This window comes from Heteronotia binoei, chromosome 21, assembly GCF_032191835.1.
Source record: "Heteronotia binoei isolate CCM8104 ecotype False Entrance Well chromosome 21, APGP_CSIRO_Hbin_v1, whole genome shotgun sequence".
NCBI classification, from domain to species: Eukaryota; Metazoa; Chordata; class Lepidosauria; order Squamata; family Gekkonidae; genus Heteronotia; species Heteronotia binoei.
The window spans coordinates 56,698,309-56,710,310 of record NC_083243.1 but is presented as its reverse complement, the minus strand read 5'-3'; the positions used below and the strand labels follow the sequence as shown (position 1 = coordinate 56,710,310).

At 44.2% G+C, this 12,002-nt stretch overlaps 1 protein-coding gene across 3 annotated transcripts in view; it reads right to left on the bottom strand.

Annotated features, from left to right (window-relative positions):
- Positions 1–12,002, bottom strand: part of SLC25A21 (solute carrier family 25 member 21) — a 588,543-nt gene that overhangs the window by 48,760 nt on the left and 527,781 nt on the right. For all 3 annotated transcript variants that reach the window (XM_060262736.1, XM_060262738.1, XM_060262737.1), the window contains exon 4: positions 883–949. In XM_060262736.1, coding sequence (XP_060118719.1) covers positions 883–949 — 67 coding nt within the window. The remainder of the gene's footprint in view (positions 1–882; positions 950–12,002) is intronic.

Below are 12,002 nucleotides of genomic sequence, written 5' to 3'. Positions count from 1 at the left end.
GTTGTTACCTGGGGACTGGTCAACCACATATGCTGAGGCCTGAGGATATATTACAGACCTTGTGTAACATTTTACCGCATCTGAACTCAGAGTCATTCATGAAATAATTTTAAACCATCATTTATTTTGTAAATGTAATATATTCTGCCGGAAGCCAGTTTGATGGTTGGAAATGTTTTTTTTAATAAATAAATAAATAAATGATTTGGAAAACCACCAGTCTAGGAATATACCTGAAGTAGGTTCTAAGACAGAAGAATTTTCACACTGCTATTTGAAAAAACAATGAAAATCAGGTTTGAATATAAGTAAGCTCTTTATTTGCAACATTTTAATCCAATCTACAAAGAAAGATAGTTACAATCTGTAAACTAATAACACCACCTAAGTATCAAACTTAGAAGCAACAAATAACAAAATAGTCCAAAAAATTCACAGCCAAAAAATACAAAATGCATCCAATTTCAAAGGCCTTCTGGAATAAAAAAAGCCTTCAGACAACACAAGGCAAAATGGAAAGGGAGGCTCCGGATAGAAAACATTTATGATAATAGCAATTAAATACAGACAAAAGAGGAATACAGTTCTTATGATTAAGTGGTTGCACCAGTTTTTTAAAAAAGAATTGTACAGATTTATAGAGGTTCCATCAATAACAAATCACCATGCCCTGAGGAATTTATAATCAGAATGCAGAATATACCATAGGAGAGAGGGAAAAGCAATGTAGGCAAGATGCAGTTAAAAGTTCTTCTTAGACTTTATTTCAATTTGTTCTTTAGCAGAAATGTAAATTACCTTCCAGTAGCAAGATTCAACTGTTTCAATGGGGATTGGTGCTGGTTAAATGAATGAATAAATAAATAAAGTGGAATTACTCACCTTCACTGCTCTTTTAGGTGTTTCAGCCAAGATTGGAGGGAGTATGCCTTTGTAGAAACCAAACAATCTATTGAAGGATGGAAGACAACGAAAATTGTAAACCAGGTAAATAAGAATATTAACCAAGTCATAATTCTGTTTTTTTTTTTCAGACTAAAACTACTAATCTTAAGGCATTCTTGATTCTTCAAGATAGCAATGAAGTGAAGTTCATTTAAAAAAAATATTATGTAACTATTGCTGTAGTCCTTAAATTGCTTCCCCTGAGATAATGTTGCTGACTTCAATAGGACTCAACTGGAACAAATTCTTCAAGGATTGTACCAATCTGGGTTTACGTCACTGGATAAGAATCCTAACTGGCAATGGATAAATACTAATTTAACCCACACAATCCTTGTAGATTAGATGACTGTTCCATTCATTCAGTGAAGGAATAACCCTTGTTGAAGGAAAAAGAATGAAGAGATAATTCATTAAGTGTTTAGAATCCAAGAGACTTTGAAAAGATAGTGCTTTAAAAACCAGACAATGAATTGCATCTGACATATGATGGGTGTTTTTTCAGAGAGTGGGCTTCTCCAAAGCTAGTTGTATGTAGAAACTATTTGACAATTTATTTTAACTATTAAATCTGTATTTTTCTAAAGAAAACCCAGTAGAATTATGCATGCTAGACCAAGTGAATGTGAGCTTTGTCTTGAGTTATATTAGAATTACACTGTCCTCATGTGAGAAACAGAGGAACTGATTGGCCACTGTGTGAGAAAGGATGCTGGACTAGATGGACCATTGGTCTGATCCAGCAGGGCTCTTTTTATGTTCTTAAAAGAGGGACAAAACTCATTGCCAGCATAACAAAAGATCATTTGATAGTACAGTCTGGTACAGTACAGTGCTGGTCGTCCTGGTGGATGACCTCCAGTGACATCTGGATCGAGGCGGCTCGGCAGTACTGATGTTGTTGGACCTATCGGCAGCATTTGATACGGTCGATCATCGGTTGCTAACCCGCCGTCTCGCCGACGCAGGGATTCAGGGGTTGGCCTTGCAATGGCTTTCCTTCTTTGATGGTCAGGGACAAAGGGTGGTGATTGGAGGTGAACTGTCCCGGAGGCATGCGCTTGACTGTGGGGTGCCTCAGGGGGCGGTGCTCTTCCCGATGTTGTTCAACATCTACATGCGCCCCCTTGCCCAGATTGCCCAGAGGTATGGGTTGGGTTGTCATCAGTACGCTGATGACACCCAGCTCTATCTACTGATGGATGGCCAGCCTGACTGTGTCCCAGAAAATTTGGACCTGGCGCTACAAGCCGTGGCTTAGGCTGAGTAGATTGAAGCTCAATCCAGCGAAGGCAGAGGTGCTTTGCTTGAGTTGTGGCAGTCTGGGAAGGGCATTTGATAGGGCACTCCTGGCAATGGCACACAAGGTCAAGAGCTTGGGGGTTGCTTCTGGAGCCCCCCTTGACAATGGAGACCCAGATAGCAGCCACTGTTAAATCTGCATTTTTCCATCTTAGGTGGGCAAGGCAGTTGGTCCCCTTCCTGAAGTGCGGCGACCTGGCAACAGTGATCCATGCAACGGTCACCTCAAGGCTGGACTACTGTAATGCCCTCTACATGGGACTGCCCTTGGACTGAACCCAGAAGCTGCAGCTAGTGCAGAATGCAGCCGCCCGGCTGTTATTGGGGCTCCCCAGGTGGGAGCACATTCAGCTGGGACTGCGGGAACGGCACTGCCTGCCAATAGTATACTGGATTTGTTACAAGGTGTTGGTTATTACCTTTAAAGCCCTTTATGACCTAGGACCTGCCGACTTTAGGGACCGTCTCTCCCCACATGTTCCCCAGAGAGTACTCGGATTGGGATCACAAAATCTATTAGTAATCCCTGAGCCGAAAGAGGCCCGATTGAAATCAACCAGAGACAGGGCCTTCTCAATTGTAACCCCCTGCTGGTGGAACCAACTGCCAGATGAAGTGAGGGCCTTGAGGAAGAAGAAGAAGATATTGGATTTATATCCCGCCCTCCACTCCAAAGAGTCTCAGAGCGGCTCACAATCTCCTTTACCTTCCTCCCCCACAACAGACACCCTGTGAGGTGGGTGGGGCTGGAGAGGGCTCCCACAGCAGCTGCCCTTTCAAGGACAACCTCTGCCAGAGCTATGGCTGACCCAAGGCCATGCTAGCAGGTGCAAGTGGAGGAGTGGGGAATCAAACCCGGTTCTCCCAGATAAGAGTCCGCACACTTAACCACTACACCAAACTGGCTCTCCAGTTTGGGACCTTGAGGAACCTTGTGCAGTTCTGCAGGGCTTGCAAGACTGTCCTCTTCTGGTTGGCATTCAAGTGACTCGGCACCGGCACTTAAGAGAAGTGGAAGAAGGCCGTTGCCAGCAGAATAGCACCAACTCAATATTCTGTTTTAACTATTTTAATCATTGCATATCTATTTTATTATTGAATGTGTAATTTTAATACTAATTAATTTAATTGTTTCTGGGATTTTATGTTGTGAGCCGCCCCGAGCCTGCTTCAGTGAGGAAGGCGAGATATAAATAAAAATAAATAAATAAAATCTCTCTGCCTTGGTTTTCATATGCCATATGCAGCAGAATGAGGTGGAACGATTCTGAGATCTAAGAGTTTTCCATGTAAAAGCTGTGGAATGGAATGGATTATGCAGTGTCACCTAATGCTAGCACAGATTTCAGACTCTCAGAGAAGGGTAGTAGAGAATTAGTATAGAGGTAGATAGCGTGCTATTTGACCTTTCCTTTGTCCACTCCTGCTGCTGTCCCTTTGTTACCCAGAATGCTGCTCTCAGGGTCCCTTCCTTCCAGTCCCTTCCTTCTGGGCACTTCCTTCCTCTCTTTCTCTGTTCACCATGATGGCTTTCCGCAATCTCTGTCCACAATAGCTAACTAGAAGCCTTCACTCTGCCTTTCCTATCTAGTATGGTGTGCTTTTACAATAAAGAAGTTCCATTTCTTTTCTGACCAGTGCTGGATTAAACCCTGTGGAAGCCCCTAGGCAGTCAAAATCTTGGGTCCCCCCTTGCAAATTATCTCAGAGTCGGAGCACCCACCCCACTGCTTGCAACCCCTGCTGCAGCCTGCAGGCACCTTCTCAAAAGCCCCTTTGACAAAGCTGCGGGGGAGAGGCAGAGGCAAACTTGGCAATGATGCCAGCAGCAGCCACATTAGGTAAGTCAGGCAAAGAGCAGCTGAGTTGCTGGCTGTGCATACAGGCTGGGAGGGCTGCAAGCAGGGGGGAAACCAGGGGGAGCCAGCCCAGGGCCCTAAAGGCATGGGGGCCCATAGGCCAGTGCTTTCTTGGCCTAATTGTTAATCTGGCTCTGTTTCTGACAAGCAGAAGTGTGAATTTATTCCTCAGACAGCCAGATTAGAGAATTCCACTGTGCAGAGACTCAGCTCTGCTTTCAAAAGACTTCACAGGTGCAACATTAACCTATCAGGGAGAAAGGTTATATGGTTGTACTTCATATGCTGCACTAGTTTCCCATTTACAAGGAATTATTAATGTGAGGGAACTTTGAAAAATGTAATCCCTTGCCTGCAAACTGAAGCAGAATATTCCATTCTACCAGGGCTTTTTTTTTTAGCAGGAACGCACAGAAACGCAGTTCTGGCTGGCTTGGTGTCAGTTCCGGCTGGCTTGGCGTCAGGGGTGTGTGGCCTAATATGCAAATGAGTTCCGCCCAGCTTTTTCTACCCAAAAAGCCTGTGTGAGACCATGGTGATGTCAGGGAGTATGGCCTAATATGCAAATGAGTTCCTGCTCAGCTTTTTCTGCAAAAAAGCCCTGCATTCTACTATTTCAGTTCTCTGCCATCTCATTATCACCTCATCCTGCTACATGTATAGAACACGCCTCAGAGTTATTGCCTCTAGACATTTCCTATGGCTTCTTAGTGCTAACGTAATCTCTCTTGTCTGTGCTTTGCACATTTATGAAGTAGAGCACGTGATGCGCACCTCAGGGACAACTAGCTTATTTATTAATTTCATTTATATCCCGCCCTCCCCCACCTTGGCAGGCTCAGGGCGGCTTGGTTGTTGTGAAAAGAAGGAAAATAAAATGTGAATGAGTTTTAGAAAAATGGGAAATAGGATAGAATTATTTCAAACAGAGAAAAGAATAATGCAAGATTCATGCATGGCAAACAACGCAATCAAAAATATACAAAATATAGCCAGGATACCCTGGTATGGACATGTGGCTTTGCAGATGCAACATTACTGTGAACTGAGACAAGCTTCCTGAGGCATTAAATTCAGGACTTGGCAAAATCTTATATTTTAACATTTTTAAGGGGTTTTTTTAAAGCAGACTTTTAAAAATAGCCACAGAAAAGCCCTGTACACAAAGATTTCACTAAACACATGGGGTGGGGCAAGATTGCACTTTCAATTCTTGTTCTTAAGTTCTACAATTCGGATGAATGGTTTAGCCACATATTTTCTCAAGCTCTACAGTTAGGGTTGCCAATCTGGGATTGGAAAATTCTTAGATATTTGAGGGTGGAGCCTACAGAGGATAGAATTTGGTGGAAAGTGAGGGAATCCATCATGTGATGCCAGAGTCTTCCTTTTGAAGCTGGCATTTTTCTCCAGGGGAACTCATCTCTAGGCTTCCCAATCCCCATGTCCCAGCGGGGGATCCCCTAGTTTTACAGGCTTCCCCCCACCCCACCCCAGCCAGCTGGCTGGTGGGGGAAAGCCCTGTCCCCACTGCCACCATGTATCTCTAGAGCTCTGACAGGTTTAGAAACCTGCAAACAGGTCCTGTTTTAAAATGTGTGTGTGTGTTTCTGTTGTCTGTGTGCCTTTAAAGTTGAGCAGGAAGCAGGAAACAAAAAGCACTTCATCGGGAATGGTCAGCAGCAGCTTCCATTTGTTTTGCTTTCATTTTCAGAGCGAGTAACCGGACCCAGTAAGTGTGTGTGTGTGTGAGAGAGGGAGGGTTGCCAATCCCCAGGTGGGGGCAGGGAATTCCCTGGTTTGGAGGCTCTCCCCCCACTTTAGAAATTGGGGGGAAGAGAAATATCTTCTGGGCACTCTATTATTCCCTATGGAGAACGATTCCCATAGGGAATAATGGGAAATTGATCCGCGGGTGTCTTGGGCTCTGTGTGGGGAGTGATCTTTGAGGTAGAGGCACCAAATTTGCAGCATAGCATCTGATGCCTTTCCTCAAAACACCCTCCAAGTTTCCAAAAGGATTGGCCCAGCGGGGCCAATTCTATGAGCCGCCAAAGGTGTCCCTATCCTTCATTATTTCTAATGGAGGGAAGGCATTGAAAAGGTGTGCAGTCCCTTTCAATGTGATGGCCAGAACTCCCCTTGGAGTTCAATTTTACTTGTTCCAACCTTGCTCATGGCTCCACTGGCAATGTCTCCTGGCTCCACCCCCAAAGTTCCCAGATATTTCTTGAATTAGACTTGGGACCCTACTCATCTCTGTAGTCCGGAGAGTCAGTTATAATCACAGGAGAACTCTAGACCCCACCTGGAGGTTGGCAACACTACCTAGGTCCTTGCAGAAGTGTAACGGAAACCTTGTGCTGATCCCTCGCACTGAGTTGTACATAACATATCAAGAGCCATTTTGTGTCTCTGTGTCTTTGTGCACAGGATGTTGTGCAAGCAAAGGAAGGGGGAAGGATGGCATGGTTTTCCCCTCCTTTGTCTTCTCTTCACAACAACCCTGTGAGGTAGGTTAAACTGAGACAGACTTTTTGCCCCTGACCCTCTGGCTGTAAGAAATGAAAGGTGGTGGTAAATCTCCACTCTGCCCCCCAGGGGGGCTTGCTAAATAGCTTTTCAGAAGCATTGATTTTCTTCTCAGTTTCCCCCTCTGCAAAATGGGGGAATTAATACTGGTTTGAAGCTCTGGAAAGTTGATGAGGGTTATTTTTTTTAATGGCTCAAAAATCCTTCTATTATATTTTAATCCCATGAAGATCTTTGTCATTTCAGTCCTGTCTAACAAAAGAATATTGCATCTAGTCCTTTTTCTAAACAATTCAGAGTGATATTTGGCTCTCACAAACAGTCACTGCAGTCCATTCTTGGTTCTTTTTGCGTCAGCCCCAACTCTGGGCAACAGGTCTCCAGGCCCCTTCTGGAGTAGGGTTGCCAAGTCTAACCCCAGAAATATCTGGGGACTTTGGGGGTGGAGCCAGAAGACTTTGGGGTGGAGCCAGGAGACACTGGGGTGGAGCTAGGGGGAGGGGGGGAAACGGCGCCGGGGAGCGTGGCGAGCCGCCCCGTCTCGGAGTGGGCGACGCCACTGCGCCGCCTCTTCTCCGCTCGCCGTGGCTGCTCCCCCAAGATGGGCTCAGGCTGAGCCCATCTCGGAGGAGCAGCCACGGCGAGCGGAGAAGAGGCAGCAGCGGTGCGGCGGCCTCGCCCGCTCTGCCTCTGGGGTGGAATCGGAGAGGGGTGTGGAGGTGAGCCGGGGGCGTGGCGAGCCGCGTGTCCAGGTCCTAGAAAGGCCCGGATTCGTGGCTTGCCATGCTCCTGGCCTGCCTCGCCCTTCTCTTCTCTGGTTTTGCCTGCGCTGCTCTTGGCTGCTCTGGGCCCATCTTGGAGGAGCAGCTGCGGTGGGCGGGGAGGGGGCGGCAGCAGTACGGCGGCCTTGCCCGCTCCAGGATCAGGCTGCTCATCATGCTCCCCGGTGCCGTTTCCCCCTCCCCCCGCTTCCGTTTTTTTGGGGAGCGGGGGAAGAGGGTGGGAATCCTGGGGTCCGCCGCCAGGGTGGGAGGGTTGAGAAGCCTATTCTGGAGGCTGGCAATGCTAGGGCTCACGGAGCTATGCAAGTAACTTCCAGGTGGGGCATGGTGATCTCCCATAATTACAACTGATCTCTAGAGATCATCTCCCCTGGAAAAAATGGCTGCTTTGGAGAAGGGATTCTTTTGCATTGTACCCCGCTGAGATCCCTCCCTCTGCAAACTCCATTGTACTATGTTTTTCAAACTACTGCATATAAATACACACACACACACACTCATTTATCTGGGGAGGGGGAGCAAATAGATGGCCTCACCTAGGGCACCCAAAAGCCTGGCACCAGCCCTGATTACATGCAGGCCTCTTTGAGCAGTTGCTCTGGGGTGACTGACAAGACTGATGGGTGGTGGAGGAGAACAATCCTTAGCAAGTCTACTTAGGCTGCAATCCTAAATCTGCTTTCCTGGGCCTGGGAGTAAGTCCTTTGAATAAAATGGGACACTGTTGAGTAGGCCACTTTAGGATTGCCCCCTCATCATATTCAGGTCTATTCAATGGAACTTACTCCCATGAAAGTGTCCTTAGGATTACACCTGGTTGTTGAGTTCTCTACTTTGAGAGATGCATTTGAGAGATGTCTGTTCAATTTTTTGATGACTCAATACATTAGAGTGTTGTCATAAACTTGGCCTGGCAGCTATCTAATTTTTTCTCATTGTCAAACAATACACTTTCAATATTCATTTCTGCTGATATTTTAACAATTATACGCCATGCTTTCCCAGTGTAGCTTAAAGAGGCCTACATATTGTCCCATTACAACCACATACATCAAATAAAATAATTCTTAGAGACACTCCACATAAAACCTCATGCCTGCATTTCTGTTGCATCTTTGCTGGATTTTGGTTATTGGTTTTTTTTAACAGATTACAATCATCTTTAGTTTGGTTTATGTGTTTTAGGTGATTTCATTATTATGCCTAGTATTAAAATTGTTATCATTAGTTACTTTGAGGTTTCCTTGGAGAGAGTGAAGGAGAGACCCCTGAATAATTAATGAATAACTCTATAAAATAATAAATGAAAATATGCTCTTGTCTTTAAAAAGCAAAAAGGGTGTCTGATGTAATGTTGAAGAAGCTGCAAGTGATAAAAACCAGACAGGCCTTCAATGGGTGTGAGTCACAAATGTGTATTTGATAGCAGACAGGCTTTTCTAAGGAAACTCCTTGCTGAATAGATAAGCAGAGACACACTGGAAAACTACCAGGGAGAAAGGGGAGGTGGGAAGTTGAATCTGATAACTGTGAGGGCCAGCCTGCAACCTTGATTTTTGCTTAAAATGCATGGTTTGAGAAGTGTGCGGGGGTTCATTATTTTGGGGAGCCTTGCTGCTCCAATGAACCTTGCTATTGGTGCCAAATAGTAAAATACCTCGTTTTCAATCAATTAGTGTGCGGCCTCGTTATTTTCCTGCTACAAGAGCAAAAGGAAGATGAACCTTTCAGTTAGACAAATAAATAACTAAATAATCAAAATCATGTTCCAACAAAAATACACTTAAGGTAAATTTTTGGTATTTGTTTTATAGCTCTGTTTAAAAATGTTTTTAGAATGTATTTTATTGTGCTTTTTAAAATAGCTACATTGGTGGCCCTGACTGGGCAGAAAGACAAGATATAAATATTGTAAATAAATATAAATAAACTTCTAATATCCTCTACTAGCAATAACTTTGTCTATAGTTCTATCAACTTTTTTGTTCTGCCCTTCCTTAGGGTAACCTATGAGTTGAATTTTATCTTTACAACAACACTGTAAGGAAGTGCAAGGAAGTGCCAGGAAGAAAGATAAGTGCAAGAAAGTTCACCCACAAAGTTTAAGGCTGAACAATGATTTGAACCAAGGTCTCCTGCACCCAACTTCCACCTTTCAATCACTACATTACACTGGTCCTGAAGGTCCATGACAAACTCTAAAATTTCTTTTATAGTTTAATCCCCTCCCCCACATTAGCATGACATTAGTTGTAAAATAACATTAAAGTACCAAACAGAAGAAAAGAATGTGTCAAGATGTCTCTAAATCTTAGGGGAAAAGGAAAGAGTTAACAGCTTCATCCATAACTAAAGCACAGTTAAAATGCATTATTTTGTTTCAGCATTAAGCATCTAAATGAACATCGCCATTCAATTGTATTCTGGGCAGCCACCCAAATTCGTCTTTGCAATAGTTGATTTTGAAACATTACAGTCAATCATATCTTCCCAATTTGTTCTTCTTTCAGGCTTTAGGCACCCTTCTGGTTTCCATTTCTTGTTTGGAAGCCTTGAGTCATCCATTTTGGCAACATGTCCAACCCAAATCAGTTATTTTCTCCAAATTATATTGAAATTGGGATCTTGCTTAGTTTGTTGTTTTCCTCCCCTGTCTCTCACATAATTTTCCCTTTAAGGATCAAATACAAAGCTGATTGAAGGCATGCATATAATATCCTCTTTCTGCAGTTGCTGTCAAATCCAAGCCTGTTACCCACATAGTTCTATAATTGAAAAAATGACAGAAAGTACCTTTAGGGCCCTATTCAGTTGCCCCACATGAATCTGGGGTTCGCAGAATTTAGATGACTTGCAGAGCTCAGTTAGTAAAGATGCACAGACTGGTCTGTGTGAAATGTGAAAAAGGAGACTTTTAGTGCTAGGAAAGATGGAAGTAAGAGTTCTTTTAAAGGAAACTTCACATAAACATTACAATGCCAAAAAAGTGCAAGTCATAGCTATATGTTCCCAGGAATTGGAACAGAGGCACCATTAATTAAAGTTTCTGTTAATAAAATGAGGCCAGAGGACCTTCTCTGGGACACTATTGCATATCACTGTTCCTCCTGCCTTGCAAATGGGCCCACAAAAATTATTGTCTCTTCCACCCCAAAAAACATTTGTCATAGTTCTCCTGCTCACATCTGCCTGTGATAATAATTTGTGGCACAGTGAAGCCCTGCTTATAAGTTACAGTGAATGCTTGTGAAATCCATGTACAGCATACAGTTGTACCCAGGGCTTTTTTTTGTAGCAGGAAGTCCTTTGCATATTAGGCCACACACGCCCCTGATGTAGCCAATCCTCCTGGAGCTTACAGTAGGCCCTGCGCTAAGAGCCCTGTAAGCTATATCAGGAGTGTGTTGCCTAATATGCAAAGGACTTCCTGCTACAAAAAAAATCCCTGCTTGTACTAACTTCTCACTATAGTTGCTCCAATCCTAGGCCTCTGTTTGGCCTGGTGCAAGCAATCTATTTCCCACCAGTTGCTCTGCAGATGCATTTTGACGTGCAGCTTCCTCCAGTTCCCCTTGCACCTTTGTGGTTCTGCCTTTTAAGTATTAAAAAACTGTGAGGGGAACTGCACATCAAAATATGCCCACAGAGCAACTGGTGGGAAAACAATTGCTTGCTCAGGGGGTGGAAGGCAGAAGCCTGAGGGTGGAGCAATGCTTGTAAGAAATTGGTTAGAATTTTTTGTTATGCATGCATTGAGTAATGCATTTGTCACATTCAACACATGTACCACTGAATGTATGATTGATACCACACATTTATCCAGGTATTAGTCTCCAGTTTCATTTGTAAAGCAGTGTACTTGTGTACATGCAAGGTGCATGTGTATTCACAATATATGAACAGAGTAGTAAGTGGGGAAAATCAATCAAACAAATGAAGCAGCCTTATACGAAGGATGTGATCACATGAGCAGTTGGGTCTGACGTAGCTATCCCTCGCCTCCGCAGCAATGAACACAACAAAACACTCACATCTGGCTCCCATGTCCCAGTCATTGCTGCCTCATGTTAAAATGACTTCCATGAAGATTAAATAGCCACCAGCAAATTCAGGTGGCTACCTTGGTGAAGGACTTTAATGGCGGATTTCCAGGTGTCTGACTGCCTGGGTGCACCATGGAAATGCATGAGTAGTGTGATGGTTCCACGCCATCTCTGACACATCCAGAAAACCCACTCCAATGTGCGCTTCAGCACCCCCATGGAATGCAGCCAGGAGTGTGTGTGTGATTGTATACTTCTATGCATGCACAGTGGGACTTAGGGAAAAAAACCCAACCCAGCCACGGGTCCATGGTTGTGGCGGGTTACCAATGTGGACAACCAACTAAGGGCCTGCGGCAGCATTATTTATTTATTACTTTAAATTTCTATACTGCCCTCTCTGCAAGCAGACTCAGGGCGGCTAACAATCAGTTCTATAAAACAGTTTAAAACCAATAAAATACAATTTAAAACAGGGATGCCGAACTCATTTGTTATAAGGGCCGGATTTGACATAAATGAGACCTTGGTGGGCCGAG